Below are 21,348 nucleotides of genomic sequence, written 5' to 3'. Positions count from 1 at the left end.
GAGGCCCTGCCACCGTGGCTCACACCTGGTCGTGTTCCCCGCCAACAGTATCCAGGACGGTAAACTTATTATTCAGGAGAATGGCTACAGGGGTGCTCTGCACTACCTGTCTGCTCACCTTCGCTTTTCCCCCTCTGACTGTCACCTAACGACATGCTTCCGACAGCCTAGGTGTGACTACCTCCCTGTAGCTCTCATCTATAACTGCCTCATTCTCCCTTATGAGTCGAAGGTCATCCAGCTGCTGCTCCAGATTCCTTACACGGTCTTCCAGATCATCCAGCTGTATGCACTTCTGGCAGATGTGACTCTGCGGGAGAGGGGAGTTCCCCCAAGACTGCCACATCTCACATGAGAGGCACATCACCGTCTCAGGAGGCATTGTAAAGACTAACTGCGAGAAAGCTTGTCCTCTGCCTCTTCTCGTCAAAGCCTCTCGAGTCAAAGCCTCAAAGCTCCACTCCTTCACTGGCCCACTCACTCACTGGCCACTTTGCTTGAGCTATCCCTCTATTTATCTGTTTGAGCTTTTCAAAATGCTTGGTCACCTGACCTCGATTGCCCAATCAGCTGCTTTCTGCTGAGTCTGAGCTATTCAAATCTTGATTGGCTAAACAACGGCTTTCTGCTGATCTATTCAAATCTTGATTGACTTGATTGCACAGACCAACTGCCAAAACTGCCAGAATCTCTCGAGTCAAAGCCTCAAAGCTCCACTCCTTCACTGGCCCACTCACTCACTGGCCGTTTTCATAAAAGGGATTATTTCATAAAGTGATTATTCTTTTTTTCACATGTTCATCACACTTTTACTATAATTGATTATTTTTTAATTGGTAATCAGCTGATTCCATTTGTTCGCTCTTGTGATTATAAGAGTATATTGATTTCGGATCTCGCCCCAGTCACCCTGTCTATAATTCTTCCTGGTCTCCCCCAGATTAATGAGCATTGGCGTTTCAATCCGATCTTGTTGTCAGATAACGACTTTGTAAAATTTATGGAGGACCAGATTACTTTTTTTTATCACTAATGTGTCATCTGAAACCTCAAGTCAGGTTGTCTGGGACACTATGAAAGCATACCTAAGGGGTCAAATAATTTCATATACTGCGAATTTGAAAAGAAAGACCTATAAAGAGTGATTGGATCTGGTTAATCATATTAAAGCAATAGACCAACTATTACCTTGAACTATTCCGAAATTAATGATACATTCAAGAATTATTATTCTTGACTCTATACTTCTAAATCTTCAAATGATAAACAACTCGCTCGAGCATTTCTTAAATAGCTTAAATATTCCTACGCTTTCTCCTGATCTTAAAATAAAACTGAATGAACCATTATCACTGGAAGAAATATCCTCAGCTATTTTTGTACTGCAGTCTGGTAAATCTCCTGGTCCTGATGGGTTTTCCGCAGAATTTTATAAATCATTTTCCTCACTGCTTTCACCTCAACTAAGTTTTATCCGATTTGTTTAAACATGGTAAATTGCCAACATCATTTAATGAGGCATGTATCATTCTTTTAACAAAAAATGGCAAAGATCCAACTGAGTGTTCTTCATATAGGCCGATTTCTTTGCTAAATGTTGATGTTAAAATTTTGGCTGAAGTTTTGGCCCATAGATTGGAGAACATCCTACCCTTAATTATATCTGAAGACCAAACTGGTTTTATTAAAAATCGTCTCCCTTTTTTTAACAGAAGGCATCTATTCAATATCTTATATTCACCTTCAGCCGGGACTCCTGAATGTGTTATTTCGCTAGATGCGAAGAAAGCATTTGATCATGTGGAGTGGAATTATCTTTTTGCAGTTTTAGACAAATTTGATTTTGGACAAAGTTTTATTACGTGGATTAAATTGTTATATTCACACCCTACTACTTCTGTTTTGACCAATTCTCAGCAATCCCAACTTTTTGTCCTTAAACGTGGCACCCGGCAAGGGTGCCCTTTAAGTCCCTTACTTTTTGATCTGGCTATAGAGCCATTGGCGATTGCGTTTCGTAGCTGTGCTGAATTGACGGGGATTCAGAGCGATGGTGCTGAGCATAAAGTTTCTCTTTCAGCCGATGATCTTTTACTTTTTATATCAAATCCGACTACCTCCTTACCCCCAATGTTTTCACTCCTTAACAGATTTAGCCAGCTTTCTGGATACAAACTTAATACATAAGAGCGATCTCTTTCCAATAAACAGAGCAGCACAATTATTGAAATTTCATAACCTCTCTTTTAAAGTAGTTAATAATCCATTTACTTACCTTGACATTACAGTAACAATGAATTATAAGCGTCTTTTTGGAGAAAATTTTACTAATCTTTTAAATTTTACAAAACAGAGTCTTGTACAGTGGTCACCCCTGTCCATGTCTCTAATAGGTCGAATTAAAAATGTTAAAATTTTTATACTTATTTCAATCTTTACCAATCTTTACTTCTAAAGCTTTTTTTGACTCGTTAGATTCTATTATTTCGTCCTATATATGGAAGGGCAAATGCTCCAGACTAAATAAAGCTTACCTTCAAAAACCCAAAAGGGTAGGGGATATGGCCTTGCCTAATTTTTGTTTATATTATTGGGCAGCCAATATATGTTGTATTATTTTTTTATCTTACTTTTACAATCAGTTTGACTGTCCAATATGGGTGGCTGTGGAGTTGAATTCTTAAAAGAATTTCTCCATCTTTGCATTTCTTGGACCCGCACTTCCTTGCCATCTGCCTAAATTTATTGTTAACCCTGTCATCAGACATACTTTGAGAATATGGGCTCAGTTCAGGAAATATAAAGGGCTTCATGGTTTTTCTCTCTCTCTATTCCTATTAAGCAAGGCACTTAACCACACATTCCTCTGCGACAACACTGGTGCCAAGCTGTATCGGCCCTAGTGCCCTTCCCTTGGACAACATCGGTGGCATGGAGAGGGGAGACTTGCAGCATGGGCAACTGCCGGTCTTCCATACAACCTTGCCCAGGCCTGCACCCTGGAAACCTTCCAAGGCGCAAATCCATGGTCTCACAAGACTAACGGATGCCTATGAATGAGTCCTATTGTATATAATCATCTTTTTCAGCCTCCTATGCATGATTCAACATTTCAGGACTGGTGCAGAAAGGGTATTGGGTGCTTCAAAGATTTTTTTATAGACAATTGCTTTGCATCTTTCAAACAATTGTCTTCAAAGTTCAATCTACCTTATACTCATTTTTTTAGATATCTCCAAATTAGACATTTTATCAATCCTTTAATACCAAATTTTCCTGAGATACCTGATAAAAACGTAGTGGACTTGTTTCTTCGTATGAACCCATTGGGTAAAAGTTTAATATCTACTATTCAAGATATGTTAGTGATGTTGAGGCGAGCTCCCTTTGAAAAAATTAAAACTGCCTAGGAGCAGGACTTAATTTTTTCTCTTTCTGACGAGGTCTGGGATTCAGTTCTCAAGTTAGTTAATTCAACTTCTCTACATGCTGGTCACTGCCTTTCACAGTTTAAGGTTGTACACAGTGCTCACATGTCTAAAACTAAACTATCCCGGTTCTATCCTGACATTCGTCCCTGTTGTGACAAGTATAAAGGGGGCGATACTTCCCGAAGGCTTGGGCTTTGTATTGGGCTTGGCCTAGTTTGGAGAAATTCTGGAGAGATGTCTTTTTAACTTTGTCCCATATACTTAATTACTACTTGGAACCTAACCCTCTGATTGTCATGGTCCGGATCGGGTTTCCCTTTAAATTTACCTTGTTTGTGTTACGATCCGGACCGTTGACTCCCTGTTTCCCTTTGGTTCCCTGTTTTCCCGTGTCCCTCGGGCTTGGTGATTGGAGGCAATTTACTCTCGGCTGAACCGGCAGTTTATAAGTCTCCGGCTTTCAGCTATTCAGCGTGAGAGCGTTAAAGAACGTACTGCGAGCCAATGTCATCTGGCCAGAGCAAGCCTAGTCTCCTCCCAAAGCAAGTGCCAGGAAGCCGCCTCCCCTTGTCAGAGCAGGCAGTGAAAGTTAACCCGCCAGGGTGAGTCAAGAGCTCGCTGCTGCTTGGAGCGGACTTGTGCCAAGTCATAGTACACATCGTTGTGTGGTCTCCGTATCCATGTCCTGCGTCCAAAATGGGTCCTGGCTCTGTACCCTAGAGGGGTCCTGACCCTGTGTCAAGAAGAGTCCCGACGCTGTCCTGTGTCTAAGGAGGATTCCCGGCTCAGTGTGTTATACTTTGTACTTTATTGTCGCCAAACAATTGGTACTAGAACGTATAATCATCACAGTGATATTTGATTCAGCGCTTCACACTCTCTGGATTACAAATATTAAATATTAAAAATAGTTAAAATTAGTAAATATTAAAAATTTAAATTGTAAATTATAAATAGAAAATAGAAAATGGAAAGTGAGGTGGTGCAAAAAACCGAGAGGCAGGTCCGGATATTTGGAGGGTACGGCCCAGATCCGGGTCAGGATCCGTTCATCAGTCTTACCACAGTTGGAAAGAAGCTGTTCCCAAATCTGGCCGTACGAGTCTTCAAGCTCCTGAACCTTCTCCCGGAGGGAAGAGGGACGAAAAGTGTGTTGGCTGGGTGGGTTGTGTCCTTGATTATCCTGGCAGCACTGCTCCGACAGCGTGCGGTGTAAAGTGAGTCCACGAACGGAAGACTGGTTTGTGTGTTGTGCTGTGCCGTGTTCACGATCTTCTGCAGCTTCTTCCGGTCTTGGACAGGACAACTCCCATACCAGGTTGTGATGCACCCTAGAAGAATGCTTTCTACGGTGCATCTATAAAAATTAGTGAGGGTTTTAGGGGACAGGCCAAATTTCTTTCGTTTTCTCAGGAAGTGAAGGCGCTGGTGGGCCACCTTGGCAGTGAACTCTGCTTGGTTGGACCAAGTCAGGTCATTGGTGATATTGACCCCGAGGAACTTAAAGCTTTTAATCTGTTCCACTTGTGCACCACGATGTAAATTGGGTCGTGCGGTCCGCTACTCCTTCTGAAGTCAACAACCAATTCCTTCGTCTTGCTGACGTTGAGGGATAGGTTATTGTCTTCGCACCATGCCACCAGGTTCTTAATTTCCTCTCTGTACTCAAACTCATCATTACCCGAGATACGGCCTACAATTGTTGTGTCATCAGCAAACTTGTATATTGAGTTTGATGGAAACTTGGCTCCACAATCATGGGTGTACAATGAGTACAGCAGGGGGCTGAGTACACAGCCTTGTGGGGCACCGGTGCTCAGAGTGATTGTAGAGGAGAGCTTGTCCCCTATTTTTACAGCCTAGGTCCTGTCTGTGAGGAAGTTGAAGATCCAGCTGCAGATCTAAGTGCTAAGGCCCAGGTTCCGGTGGTATTAAAGGCAGAGCTGCTGTCAATGAAAAGGAGCCTTACGTATGCGTCTTTATTCTCCAGGTGTTCTAAGGAGATGCTGCAATTAATTCCCTCGTCTAAGTCATTAATATATATTGTGAACAAATGGGGTCCCAGCACTGAGCCTTGCCGTACCCCACTAGTCACTGCCTGCCATTCTGAAAAGGTCTCGTTTATTCCCACTCTTTGCTTCCAAATTCTCTATCAACATCAATACCATACCCCCAATACCGTGTGCCTTTAAGGTTTTACACTAATCTCCTGTGTGGGACCTTGTCAAAAGCCTTTTGAAAATCCAAATATACCACATCCACTGGTTCTCCCCTTTCCACTCTACTAGTTACATCCTCAAAAATTCCTATGAAGTTCATCAGAGATGATTTTCCTTTCACAAATCCATGCTGACTTTGTCCGATGATTTCACTGCTTTCTAAATGTGCTGTTAACACATCTTTGATAACTGACTCTAGCATTTTCCCCACCACCGATGTTAGGCTAACCAGTCTATAATTCCCCAGTTTCTCTCTCCCTCCTTTTTTAAAAAGCGGGGTTACATTAGCCACCCTCCAATCCTCAGGAACTAATCCAGAATCTAACGAGTTTTGAAAAATTATCACTAATGCATCCACTATTTCTTGGGCTACTTCCTTAAGCACTCTGGGATGCAGACCATCTGGCCCTGGGGATTTATCTGCCTTTAATCCCTTCAATTTACCTAACACCACTTCCCTACTAACATGTATTTCCCTCAGTTCCTCCATCTCACTACACCCTCGGTACCCTACTATTTCCGGAAGATTATTTATGTCCTCCTTGGTGAAGACAAAACCAAAGTAGTTATTCAATATGTCTGCCATGTCCTTGTTCCTCATGATCAATTCACCTGTTTCTGACTGTAAGGGACCTACATTTGTCTTAACCAATCTTTTTCTTTTCACACATCTATAAAAGCTTTTACAGTCAGTTCTTATGTTCCCTGCCAGCTTTCTCTCATAATCTTTTTTCCCTTTCCTAATTAAGCCCTTTGTCCTCCTCTGCTGGACTCTGAATTTCTCCCAGTCCTCAGGTGTGCCGCTTTTTCTGGCTAATTTGTATGTTTCTTCTTTGAAATTGATACTATCCCGAATTTCCCTTGTCAGCCACGGGTGCACTACCTTCCCTGGTTTATTCTTTTGCCAAATTGTTGTAGTTCATCCATGTGATCTTTAAATGCTTGCCATTGCATATCCACCGTCAACCCTTTAAGTATCATTTGCCGGTCTATCTTAGCTAATTCACGTCTCATACCTTCAAAGTTACCCTTCTTTTAGTTCAGAACCTTAGTTTCTGAATTAACTATGTCACTCTCCATCTTAATGAAGAATTCCACCATATTATGGTCACTCTTACCCAAGGCTGCACGACAAGATTGCTAACTAACCCTTCCTCATTGCTCAATACCCACTCTAGAATGGCCTGCTCTCTAGTTGGTTCCTCGACATGTTGGTTCAGAAAACCATCCCGCATACATTCCAAGAAATCCTCTTCCTCAGCACCCTTACCAATTTGGTTCACCCAATCTATATGTAGATTGAAGTCACCCATTATAACTGCTAACAACAGGAATTCTGCAGATGCTGGAAATTCAAGCAACACACATTAAAGTTGCTGGTGAACACAGCAGGCCAGGCAGCATCTCTAGGAAGAGGTGCAGTCGACGTTTCGGGCCGAGACCCTTCGTCAGGACTAACTGAAGGAAGAGTGAGTAAGGGATTTGAAAGTTGGAGGGGGAGGGGAAGATCCAAAATGATAGGAGAAGACAGGAGGGGGAGTTTTGCCTATCACCTGTCCAGCTCTTGGCTCCATCCCTCCCCCTCCTGTCTTCTCCTATCATTTTGGATCTCCCCATCCCCCTCCAACTTTCAAATCCCTTACTCACTCTTCCTTCAGTTAGTCCTGACGAAGGGTCTCGGCCTGAAATGTCGACTGCACCTCTTCCTACGTTATAACTGCTGTTCCTTTATTGCACGCATTTCTAATTTCGTGTTTAATGCCATCCCCAACCTCACTACTACTGTTAGGTGGCCTGTACACAACTCCCACCAGCAGTTTCTGCCCCTTAGTGTTATGCAGCTCTACCCACATCGATTCCACATCCTCCTGGCTAATGTCCTTCCTTTCTATTGCGTTAATCTCATCTCTAAACAGCAATGCTACCCCACCTCCTTTTCTTTCATGTCTATCCCTCCTGAATATTGGATATCCCTGAATATTGAGCTCCCATCCTTGGTCACCCTAGAGCCATGTCTCTGTGATCCCAACTATATCATATTAATTCATAACTATCTGCACTTTCAATTCATCCACCTTGTTACGAATGTTCCTTGCATTGACACACAAAGCCTTCAGGCTTGCTTTTACAACACTCTTAGCCCTTATACAATTAAGTTGAAAAGTGGCCCTTTCTGATTTTTGCTCTGGATTTGCCTGCCTGCCACTTTTACTTTTCATCTACTTTTTGCTTCTACCCTCATTTTACAACCCTCTGTCTCTCTGCATTTGTTCCCATCCCCCTGCCACTTTAGTTTAAATCCTCCTGAACAACAGTAGCAAATGCTCCCCCTAGGACATTGGTTCCAGTCCAGCCCAGGTGCAGACCGTCCTGTTTGTACTGGTCCCACCTCCTCAAGAACTGGTTCCAATGCCCCAGAAATTTGAATCCCTCCCCCTTGCACCATTTTTCAAGCCACGTATTCATCTGATATATCCTCCTATTTCTAATCTGACTAGCAAGTGGCACTGGTAGTAATCCAGAGATTATTACCTTTGTGGTCCTACTTTTTAGTTTATCTCCTAACTCCCTAAATTCACCTTGTATGACCTCATCCCGTTTTTTACCTATGTCGTTGGTACCTATGTGCACCACGACCACTGGCTGTTCACCCTCCCACTCCAGAATGTCGTGCAGCCGCTCAGAGACATCCTTGACCCTTGCACCAGGGAGGCAACATACCCTCCTGGAGTCTCGTTTGCGGCCGCAGAAACGCCTATCTATTCCCCTTACAATCGAATCCCCTATCACTATACCTCTCCCACTCCTTTTCCGTCCCTCCTGTGCCGCAGAGCCACCCTTGGTGCCATGAACTCGGCTGCTGCTGCCTTCCCCTGATGAGACATCTCCCCCAACGGTACTCAAAACAGTATATCTGTTTAGGAAGGAGATGACCTCAGGGGACTCCTGCACTACCTGCCTACTGCTACGCTGTTTAGTGGCCACACATTCCCTTTCTGCCTGTGTAGCCTTTACCTGCGGTGTGGCCAACTCACTGAACGTGCTAGTCATGACTTTCTCAGCATCGCTGATGCTCCAGTATGAATCCAGTCGCAGCTCCAGCCACTCAATGCGGTCTGCCAGAAGTCTGACACATTTCCTGCACACAGAGTCGTCAGGGACACTGGAAGTATCCCTGATTTCCCACATGCTGCAGAATGAACTTCCAGTTTCTTTCAGTTAAGATTTATGTTTTTTTTTTGGATGTGTAACATATTATAGCTCAGATAGTAAGCAATACACCTTCCTTATACAAACATACAGCTCTGAGGTAATAAAAGTTCTGATTAACTTTTCTATATATCGTAAGGTTGGCTTGGAGTTGGGTAGTGGGTTGGGTGGTAACTATCTTTATATGATTTTACTATGGGTGCTTTTCCTTAACTGTTATGAACTGTACATTTGATACGTTTGTTTTGCACTGTATAGACCGCTTTTTTGTTTTTTTTCTTTTGTTGCATTGTAAAAACTTATTAAAAAAAAATTAATAATGAAAAAAAAGTAAAGACTATTGGCACTCAACCCCACTTAGATTAACACTACCTTGGACAGAAGGAATAACACACATGGAAAAAAAAACACACACAACAGTCAGATAAAACTTCTAAATATATATTTTCATCAAAAATGAACAGGATTCAACACTCCATGTGTGTGTGTGTATATGCAATCGTGATAAGAAATACAGACCAGAAAACTTAAATGAGAAGCTAACTCAGAAAAATGAATCATCACTATGGAAGAAAACATTAACCAGTGGAATGAGTATGACCCTCCATGGGAGACATCCCAATGATCTGAGCAGACGAGATGTTGACAAGGAAGCATCGAGCACCTGACTGAGAGTTGGAGACCTCCTCCCAGAAACAGAGGGGTTCCTTGCAGAAATACAGGACAAGGTGGTTAACAAGAAGAAAAAAAATCAAAGAACTACATACAATACAAACAAACAGGGCAATAAATGCAGAAAATGCCAAAAGAAACCAGACACAATCCAACACATTCCAGGATCCTGCAGCATTTTAATTCAATCTGATTACCTATGCAGGTACAATCAAGGGGTAAATATCATTCACCAAAATCTTGCTTTAAAATAAAAACTCATGAATGAGCACAGTAACTTCATTAACGCACCATAAATTCAAGCCTGATCCAGTTAGGGACTGAATCGCTCAATTTATATGACAATCAATACATTAACTGATAGGTTAATCTAAAATAACCATCTGGATATAATATTACAGGATAAACAAGCAGGACCAACTCCTACAATAGATAAAACCATTCCCAACACACACATGTTCCTCAACCAGTGGAACACCTCACCACAGGTATTGTTTGTGTCATCAGACAACCGAATTATTTTCTCTGCCAATTAGTTTCCAAATGTTGCTACTCTGTCATTCATTGCCACACCCCGGTGCTGATTCCCTTCTCCTCATCATATGTTCCTACCCCGACTATCGTCCAGAGCCCCAAACTCTGCCCTGTGCAGACCCGCCTCTGGTTTCTGACCCTGCTCCGTTGAACATCCAACTAATGGTTTCCCATTCTGCTTTCAGTCTTTAGAGGACAGTGGTGTTTTCTAACAACCCTTCAGAAGCAGGGAAAATGACCCATAATGTGGAAATGAGCCGTGAATAATGAGGTTAACTACCAAATTCATTCTTCCTCGGCCCAGAGATTTCAGGGGCGAAGAACATCTCAAACAGAACTGCAGTCAGCTCAACTTCAGTCTGCAGAAAATTCAAGGGAAACCTCTTCACCCACAGAGTGCTGACTGTTTGGAACCCATCACCACAGGGAGAGTGAGAGGGGAACAACAGGGGAGGATTGAAAAGGACTGTTGTGGAACAGAATCACTGGCCGGGTTCGGCCAGCCTGAGTTGACTCTCTATTGCAGGGCTGCCCCGGGGGGGGGGGGGGGCCGGGGCCGGTGTGGCTAGGGTTGCCAATGACAAGAGTAGCGGTCAAAACGTTGGGTTTACCCCAGAAAGACTACAATGACCATGAAGCCTTGCGCGGGCACCAGTGCGCATGCGCGTTCATGCTGATTTTTTCTCTGTAAATCGCTTTTGGCAATTCTTTTCGGGGGGGAGGGGTTAATCATGACCGCAATGTAGGTGATAAGTAGCTAATACATTCACTTTCGTTTCTAAAAGGGATTATCTAATGAATTTAATATTAAACACACAGCGCCTATTTTCTTCGCATGAATATAGCGATAAATCAATTATCAGGGGAGGACAGGGGAGCTTGAAGTAAGTGTTGAACGAACTCCAGTAGAAGTGGTAGAGGCTGGTACGATATTATCATTTAAGGAAAAATTGGATAGGTATATGGACAGGAAAGGAATGGAGGGATATGGGCTGAGTGCAGGTCAGTGGGACTAGGTGAGAGTAGCGTTCGGCACGGACTAGAAGGGCAGAGATGGCCTGTTTTGTGCTGTAATTGTTATATGGTTATATAAGTCACTTATAAGTCAATAGCATCATAACATTTTAAGTAACGTTTGGATATTAAACACACAGCACATATTTTCCCCGCATGAACATATAAAATCATTGCAACACACCAATATCGCTGAATCAGTGGCAGCCCTGGGCTTGTTTCCCTGCAACAACACGGTCCTATCGAGGGGTGATGGGACACAGCGATACTGGAAGGGGGTTCCTTAAGCCCAGTCTATTCCACAATTTAGTTTTCATTACATTCATTGCAGAGATATGTTGGAAATGGAAGCAACGTTTTCAGTGCTTTCGTGGCTATCTCAGGATAGTTAGCCTTGACTTTGATCCAGAATGCTGGCAGAGATGTTATGTCAAACATACTTTTCAGCCCGCCGTCAATTGCAAGCTCGAGGAGTTGATCTCCTTCCCGCGCTGACATGGATAACGCACAGTTAATGACCTCGCGTGTGTTCAAGTTCAATAGTGCGTGCGACAGGGAATGAGGAAAGGTGCAGCTGACTCATATCGCCAAACCATGTCGTTTCCTTGTGGCCCGGTAGCACATGCTTTGCGGCCCGGTGGTTGGGGACCGCTGCTCTATTGTACACTAATTGTGTTATAAATTCCCTAAGTACCAGAGACAGAGTTTAAAATAGAACTGATTTATTTGTCACAGACCCAGAATATTAAACTCCAGTTCCATTAAAGGTGAAGGTGCAGCAGAAGAAACTCCTCCCATGCCCAGTGACCAGGGTGCAGAACTGGGTGTGGTGAGCAGCAGCAATAATTGCAGAGTTCAGCACCGACAGTCACTCTCGAAATTGCATTCAGCACGGTGATGGAGAAATATCCAGCATGCAGTTTATTGAAACTTTCTCCCCAGTGTGAACCTGGTAGTGTGTCACAAGTGTAAATGCTGTGAGGTTTCACTGCTAATGTAATGGCCTCTCTGTAATGTCTCACAACTGAGGTAATGGTTTCTCTGTAGCAGCAATGTTTAGGCTATGACTAGAGATAACAGGGTTTTGGAGTGCGGGGCTATCCAATGACAGAAATGTTCCTTCTTCTGAGTCCGGAAGAGAGATGAGAAGATGCGAATGGAGAGAGTGGGTCCTTTTTATTTTTTTTTGTTTACTTTACGAACCATATAATCAAAGAAAGAATTATAAAGCTCAATCGTTTAATCACATATTATGTACTGTTTGTTATTTCAGGGTACTGATTTGTAACAGAGGACACATCACACAGCATCCACCCAAACGAGATTTCTTAAGTTTGGCCGGGCTGGGGGTGCTATCACCCCCTGTATTAAGCAGCAAGCCGAAGCGAGAGTTACATAACGTTAGACGACTGAGTGAATCGCTTCCACATTCACAGCAAGTGAACGGCCTCTCCCCAGTGTGAACTCAGTGACTTGGCTGAGAAAATCTTTTCCCAAAGTCTGACCATGTCATCAGCCTCTCCCCAGTGTGAACTTCCTGGTGTCTCTGCAGTTGAGATGGCCGAGTGAATCCCTTCCGACACACTGAGCAGGTGAACGGTCTCTTCCCAGTGTGAACTCGCTGATGTACCTTCAGTTTAGATAATTTAGTGAATGCCTTCCCACAGTCTGAGCAGGTGAATGGCCTCTTTCCAGTGTGAACTGAGTGGTGTCTCAGTAGGTGAGATGCCTGACTGAATCCCTTCGCACATTCCGAGCAGATGAATGGCCTCTCTCCAGTGTGAACTGACTGGTGGCTCTGTAGGTTATATGATTTAGTAAATCCCTTCCCACAGTCTGAGCAAGTGAATGGCCTCTCTCCAGTGTGAACTCTCTGATGTACCTTCAGTTTAGATGAGCAAGTGAATCCCTTGCCACAGTCCAAGCAAGTGAATGGCCTCTCCCCAGTGTGAACTGACTGGTGTCTCAGTAACTGAGATGACAAAGTGAATCCCTTCCCACAGTCTGAACAGGTGAATGGCTTCTCACCAGTGTGAACTCGCTGATGTACTTTCAGGTTAGATGACCAAGTGAATCCCTTCCCACAGTCTGAGCAGGTGAACGGCCTCTCCCCAGTGTGAACTCGCTGATGTACCTTCAGTTCGGATGAGCAAGTGAATCCCTTCCCACAGTCTGAGCAGGTGAATGGCCTCTTGCCAGTGTGAACTCGCTGATGTACCTTCAGGTTAGATGACGAAGTGAATGCCTTCCCACAGTCTGAGCAGGTGAACGGCCTCTCCCCAGTGTGAACTCGCTGATGTACCTTCAGGTCGGATGACGAAGTGAATCCCTTCCCACAGTCCGAGCAGGTGAACGGCCTCTCTCCAGTGTGAACTCGCTGATGTACCTTCAGTTGGGATGAGCAAATGAATCCCTTTCCACAGTCTGAGCAGGTGAATGGCCTCTCTCCAGTGTGAACTCGCTGATGTACCTTCAGTTGGGATGAGCAAATGAATCCCTTCCCGCAGTCTGAGCAGGTGAATGGCCTCTCTCCAGTGTGAACTGACTTGTGTCCTAGTAGGTTGCCCAACTGAGTGAATCCCTTCCCGCATTCTGAGCAGGTGAATGGCCTCTCTCCAGTGTGAACTCGCTGATGTACCTTCAGTTTAGATGACTGAGTGAATCCCTTCCCACAGTCTGAGCAGGTGAATGGCCTCTCCCCAGTGTGAACTCGCTGATGTACCTCCAGTTGGGATGACTGAGTGAATCCTTTCCCACAGTCTGAGCAGGTGAATGGCCTCTCTCTGGTGTGAACTCGCTGATGTACCTTCAGCTTAGAAGAGCAATTGAATCCCTTCCCACAGTCTGAGCAGGTGAACGGACTCTCCCCAGTGTGAAGTGACTTGTGTGCCAGTAGGTTGGATGATTGAGTGAATCCCTTCCCGCAGTCTGAGCAGGTGAATGGCCTCTCTCCAGTGTGAAATCGCTGATGTTCCTTCAGTTTCGATGAGCAAGTGAATCCCTTCCCACAGTCTGAGCAGGTGAATGGCCTCTCCCCTGTGTGAACTGACTGGTGCCTTCTGAGGTGAAATGACTGACTGAATCCCTTCCCACAGTCTGAGCAGGTGAATGGTCTCTCCCCAGTGTGAACACGCTGATGTACCTTCAGCTTAGATGAGCAAGTGAATCCCTTCCCGCAGTCCAAGCAGGTGAACGGCCGCTCCTCAGTGTGAACTCGCTGGTGAGCCATTAACTCAGATGACCGAGTGAATCCTTCCCCACAAATTCAGCAGATGACCAGCCTCTGCCCAGTGTGAACTGACTGGTGTGTCCACAAGTGGGAAGACCGAATGAATCTCTTCTCACACACAAAACAGATGAATGGCCTTGTCCCAGTGTGAACTTGCTGATGTACCTATAGTTGAAATGACCGACTGAATCAATTCCCACCGTCTGATCAGATGAATGGGTTCCTCCTGTGTAAAATGACGGGCATGCCAATCGGTCAGATGATCGAGTGATTCCCTTCCTCCACTTCTTAAATATCTGGACAGAGACAGCAAAACTGGCGTGTTGTGTTCAAGATTCCAGCAGACAAACTCCTTGTCATTTTTAACCTGTAAAAAGATTTACAAAATCCATCAATGGGTGTAGGTCAACATTTCAGATGAGATCACTTGAGTTGTCAAGGTGTGATCTGGCATCACACTGTTACAGTGAAGTTCAACCCAAGTTGGAGAGAGAAATCATCTTCTAACTGGGCACAGTGCTGGTTATCTGGAATGACCACCAAATTCTCTGACGCTCTTTCTGTCTCTATAAGAATGGGGCATTTCTGCCGTCTCCAATCTGTGTCCTGGCTTAGTCTGACTCTCTCCATTGGTATTATTCCCTGTTCCCACTGAGCTGCATGGGTTCCTGGCCCCAGTAACTGAAACACTCCCACACAAATAGCCGGCAGTGCATTCCATACACCCACCACTCTCAGTGTAAAAAACTTACCCCTGACATCCCCTCGGTATATATTTCCAAGCACCTTAAACCTATGCCCCCTTTTGTTAGCTATTTCAGCCCTGGGAAAAAAATCTCTGGCCATCCACACGATCAATGCCCCTCATCATCTTATTCATCTAAAAAAGGCTCGAAACATAAACGATGAAATTATACATTGTTTGAGGATTTGTTAGAAATATACGAAGTTATGAGGGTATCGATAGGGTAAATGCAAGCAGCTTTTTCCACTGAGGTTGGGTGGGATGACAACCAGAGGTCATGGGTAAGTGGGGAAGGTGAAAATTTAAGGGGAATATTTGGAAAAGCTCTTTACTGAAATGGTCATGAGAGTGTGGAATGAGATGCCAGCATGTCATGAAAATGAGCTTGGTTTCACCATTTAAAAGAAGTTTGTTTGGGAGCCTGGATGGTGGGGGTATGGAGGGCAATGGTCCCGGTGCAGGTAGTTGCATTAGACAGCTTAAATGTTTTTTCAGCATTGACTAGATGGGACAAATAGCCTGTTTCTGTACTGAACTTCTCCATGTTTCTATGACAGAGGAGCTGGCCAAACTTGTTTGGAAGGGAAAAGGTATGAGTGACAACGGAGCAGCAATGGCTGGAGTTTCTGGGAGGAATTGGGAAGCTGAGTGATAGATACATCCCAAAGAAGTGGAAGGATTGGAAAGGCAGGAGGACACAACCATGGCTGAAATGAGAAGCCAAAGCCAACATAAAAGCCAAAGAGAGGGCAAACAAAAGAGCAAAAACTATTAGAAAGCTTTTAGAAACCAACAGAAGATTACCAAAAACAAACTCAGATGAGCTCAGGGCATGGAATTATGATATTGTAGTCATTAATGAGTCTTGGTAGCACCCAACAGTCTGAGGCATTTATAGGAATAAAATATCTGGGGCCTCAATATCTCTTGAAAACCAAGGTACCCTGCGCCTGTTACCTTTCAACTTTTATTTTGGCAGGCACACACAAACTCTACATCCTCAAAATATCTCTTCTGAAGGCCTCCCACTTACCAAGTACTCCTTTGCCAGAAAACAGCCTGTCACAAACCACACTTGTCAGATCCTTTCTGATACCATCAAAATTAACCTTCCTCTCCAATTTAGAATCTCAATCCATGTTCCAGACCTCTCTTTTTCCATATTTACTTTGAATTTCATGGCATTATGATCACTAATTTCTGTCACCAGCCCTGGATCATTTCCTAACAGCTTATTGCACACTTCTACATACTGATAGAGGGCACTTTTGACAAACTCTACCCCATCTAGTCCTTTTACAGTATGGGGGTCCCAGTCAATATATGGAAAGTTAAAATCACTTACTGAATCAACCCTTGTTTCTTGGCATGGTCTGCGATCTCTCTACAAATTTGTTCCTCTAAATCCCTCAGACTGTTGGGTGCAACCAAGTCCCAATAATGGCTACAGTATCATAATTCCCTGTCCTGAGCTCATCTGGCTTTCCTACGATGCTTCTGGCATTGTGAGATACACAGCTCAGCACATTCATCGTACGGTGCAAAATCATTTGATTGCTGACTCTGTCTGAGGTCTGAACATCTGACTAGTGTCAAGAAAACAAATTCGGTTCCGGTGACATCATCGTTCAGAATGGTGGCCTAAAACAATAGCTCCTCCAATCCGCCAAATACTAGATCTCTCGAAAATATCTGAACTGGTAAGAGGGGCAAGAATAGGGAAAAGGAATGGAGATTAAAAAAGCATCACTGCGGAGCCTGTGGACAAGGGGGCGTGCAGCGAGTGGCTCTCCTACACGAGCAAGTGGCAGCGAGGCTGACACTGGGCCTCGTTCAGGCAAAGCGACAAATTTAGTAACAATTCTGGAAGAGATACAGGAATTCCAAAAAGACATAAAACAGCAACTAAATGATATCAAGTCAGAGCTCACCAACATTAATCAAAAAATAGCAGTGGCAGAAACACGACTTGAAAATTTGGAAGATCGCATCCAAAATGTGAAACAGATGCTAAGTAAGATGACGAAAATGTTAAATCAACAAGAAAGTAAATTACTTGACCAACAAGGAAGGTCACGACAAAAGAACATCATGATATATAATGTTCCCCGAGGAGCGGAGGGGTTGTCTATAGCAGAGTTTGTAGAAAACTTGCTACGGGACACACTGGAACTTCCCCCGAACATACCACTTGACATTGAGAGAGCACACTGCGTGCTTGTCCCAAGGCCTTCTGGAGACAGGGAAAATAAGCCACGGTCAATAGTAATCAGGTTCCTTTGGTACAAAACCAAAGCAGGGATTCTGCGCAAGGCCTGGGGAAAGAAGGTGGTATTTTTAAATGGGAGATTAATATATTTTGATCAAGATTACCTCCCAGCGGTCCTGCAGAAACGTAAGGAATATTCTGAAGTGAAGCAAGTATTAAAGCAAAGAAGGATTAGCTTCCAGACTCCATACCCTGCTAAACTGCAAGTGCTTTATGAAGATGGGACGCAGCTGTATCAGGCAGTGGAAGAGGTGACTGCAGACATGAAGGACAGAGGGTTGCCTGTCAGCGTGATCAAACCGAGGGAAAGCCTGGCTGAGCAGCTATCCCGTTCCACCTGGGAAATGGTGAGAGAATCGAGAAAGCAGGGGACAGGAGGAGTGCGAGAGAAGAATATCAGGAAGAGACTGAGTTTTCAGAAGACAGCCCTCACCCCCTCCAGAACAGCCATAAGGTCTGACTAATTTCAAATGTTGATAAGCTGAACAGAAGCAAAATTAGACAGTGTTATACCTATCTCAAGAAGTACATATTACAATGTGGATTTTATATTACTCAATTATTTTATTTTTCATTCATTCGTTCACTCCTTTTTCCCCACCTAAATGTATACATGGGAGAAACACACAGGGAAGTCTTTTCTGCGTAATGGACATCGATTTTTTCACTTACTTTTATGGGTACTGCAGTGAGGACCCTCAACTCACAGGTAGGAGAGGCTATCCCCCACGGCTAGACGTTTCCTCTAGCTCAACCTTTTAGGATTGCTAAAAATTACTTTATTTATCTTGGTATTAAAATTACTAAAAATTTTAAGGACCTGCATAAATATAATTTTCTCCCATTAATTGATTACACCTGTCAAATGCTTTCCAAATGGTCACCTATGACATTATCATTAATAGGTTGAATTAATGCTATTAAACTGATAGTTCTATCGAAATTTTATATCTATTTCAGGCAGTTCCTTCCTTTGTTCCTAAGACGTTTTTTGACAGAATAGACTCTCTAATCTTATATTTGGAACAATAAAAATCGTAGATTGAGTAAACCCTTATTGCAGAAATTAAAAAAGGATGGTGGTATGGCTTTGCCAAATTTTAGAATGTATAGGCAATTAATATTTGATATATTACTTTTTGAATTACTTATTCAGACATATATGAATGTCCTTCACCGTTGGATTTGGAGGAAAAGGTGAAGGGGTTCTCTTTGGCCTCTTTACTGGGAGCTCCTCTTCCCTTTTTGTTTTCTAAGATTAGTAGACAAGACTTTAATCCCTTTATTAAACATACTTTAAGAATTTGGTTTCAGTTTCATAGATTTTTTGAGTTAAATAATTTTGTTCTTTCAAGTAATATCCATTTCAATTATTTTTTTAAACCATCAATTTTGGATAAGGCCTTTTTAATTTGGAAAACCAAAGGAATAATAACTTTTTCAGATGTGTTTTTAGGGGATTGTTTAATGTCTTTTTCTCAGATAGTGAATAAATATGACTTATCTGATGTACACTTTTTTAGATATTTACAAATTAGGAATTTTTTATGTGGTTTGCTGCCAGATTACCCTTCTGCTTATCCACCTAATATGACAGATGCTCTCTTTCAGCTTAAACCATTTCAAAAAGGATTGATAGCTATAATTTGTAAACGGTTATTGAATTTACGAATGACATCTAACGATAAAATTAAATGTGTTTGGGAATTGGAATTTCAAGTGTCATTTTCAGATAATCAATGGAGCAAAATTTTTCATTTGGTTAATAACTCATCTATTTGTGCCCACCATTCCTTGATACAGTTCAAGGTAGTGTATTGGGCCCAGATGTCAAAGGATAAACTAGCATGTATTTTTTCTAACATCAATCCTATTTGTGACAGATGTAATATTGAGGTGGCCACTTTAACTCATGTTTTGGTCTTACATAAAGCTAGATAATTTTTGGAGAGATGTTTTTAAAACATTATCAAAAGTCTTGGATCTGGACCTACAACCTAACTTACTTACAGCAATCTTTGGGATTATCCCATCGGAAGCAGGAGATATTCCTGCTTCTGCTCAACATATGATAGCCTTTTCAACTTTATTGGCTAGGAGTGCCATTTTACTGAAGTGGAAGGATTCTAATCCACCTACTGTCTTTTATTGGCTTTCCTCCATTATGTCCTGTTTAAGTTTAGAGAAAATAAGAAGTCAGACACTTGATACATCCTTTAAATCTGAGCAAATCTGGCGACCTTTCATTCAATATTTTCATTTGATTTAATTTATTTCTCTTCCAATTATTTATTTTTGAAGTTCTCGATTTGATCAGAAAGTCTTTCTTTTCTCTTTGGTCATATCCTCAGAATGGACTGCCCAGTCCCCTTTTTTTTTAACCCTTTTTTCATATAGTGTAGTGGGTTTTTTTCTTTTCTTTTTTAATATTTAATGTTTTTTTCTCTCTTTATGAACTGATAAGAGGAGAATTAGCTGTTTTCTTTTTTATTATATACTACATATTAGCTTAATACCATGTATGATTTTGATAATGTTTATTTCACTTTGTTTGTATTGTTATTGATATATATATTTGAGATAATTCTCTCTTGTTTGCTTGTATATATGCTCTTTTTAAATCAATAAAAAGATTAATAAAGAAAGAAAGAAAGATATTGATTATTTACCTCCAACATAGCCAAACGATTAGAAGAGTTTCTACCCACACTGATACATAATGATCAGACAAGTTTTATACAACAAGGCCGAACACAAGACAATATACGAAGGACACTTCACATTATGGACCATATACAAAAAATTAAAATTGAAGCAACAGTAATAAGTGTGGACACTGAAAAGGTATTTTATTCGGTTAATTGGAGAGTTACAGAGTTACACATAAATTTGGTTTACATTACACAATTATTAAAACTATACAGGCACTATATGACAATCCCACTGTTAGGATGAACATCAATGGATATTTGTCAAATAGTTTTACCCTAGAAGGGGCACGAGACAGGGTTGTGCATGGTCACCGCCACTCTTCACATTATATCTGGAATCACCAGCTTAATACATCAGACAAAATGAAGATATCAGGGGAATTATTATTAAAGGGACAGAGCATAAATTGGCCTGTTACGTGGATGAAATTTTGATCTATCTAGGGTAACCAACATACCCTTTACCTAAATTGATACAATCCTTTGAACAATATGGTCAATTATCAGAATACAAGATCTACATAGATAAAACCCAATTACTTTCATATAACTATAGCCCACCAAGAGAAATTGAAAGTAGATATCCCTGGGCATGGCAAACAGAGTCTTTCAAATACTTGGTTATTATTATGCCAAAAGATTTGGCAGAATTATCAGAATGCAATTATCCACCTATATATAAAAAAAATTAATGAAGATATAACAAGATGGAACCTAATTCCTTATTTTAGTCTCAGTTCAAGGATTGAATCTATTAAAATGAATATATTGCCCAGACTATTATATCTCTTTCAGACCCTACCAATAGAGATTAACTATTCAATGAATGGAACAAGATGCTATTAAGATATAAATGGCAAGGTAAAAGGCCTAGAGTTCGTCTCAAAATTTTGCAATTCAGCAAAGGAAAAGGGGGGATGGGGCCTACCTTCTTTCAGAGGTTATTATTTTGCAGCACAGTTGAGAGCTGTGATATGCTGGTGCAACCCATCATATGATGCTCAATGGAAAAACATTGAGGAGAGGGTACTTTCTATCCCCATACAGGCAATTTTGGCTGATAACAACCTACAAAGTTACATAAATATTATTGATAACCCATGGGTGAAACGGACTTTTAAAATATGGAAAACTATTATAAAAGAATTACAAACTAAAGGGAGATATTGCAATTCTTAAATGGTGTGCATATGACTCGGATTTTACGCCGAATAAATTGGATGCTAGATTTAAGGAATGGACAACTAAAGGAATATCAGTTCTTTGCAATATAGTGAAAGAAGGAACACTGTTCAGTTTCAAAATCCTTAAAGA

General features: G+C 42.1%; 1 protein-coding gene across 1 annotated transcript in view; it reads right to left on the bottom strand.

Annotated features, from left to right (window-relative positions):
• Positions 1 to 21,348, bottom strand: part of LOC134357019 (zinc finger protein 850-like) — a 104,894-nt gene that overhangs the window by 67,071 nt on the left and 16,475 nt on the right. The window contains exon 3 of the mRNA XM_063068330.1: positions 12,895 to 14,676. Coding sequence (XP_062924400.1) covers positions 12,895 to 14,309 — 1,415 coding nt within the window. The 5' untranslated portion in view covers positions 14,310 to 14,676. The remainder of the gene's footprint in view (positions 1 to 12,894; positions 14,677 to 21,348) is intronic.

Source organism: Mobula hypostoma, chromosome 15 (assembly GCF_963921235.1).
Source record: "Mobula hypostoma chromosome 15, sMobHyp1.1, whole genome shotgun sequence".
In the NCBI taxonomy this organism is placed as follows: Eukaryota; Metazoa; Chordata; class Chondrichthyes; order Myliobatiformes; family Myliobatidae; genus Mobula; species Mobula hypostoma.
The sequence above is the reverse complement of the archived record's forward strand: the minus strand, read 5'-3'. Positions and strand labels throughout refer to the sequence as shown.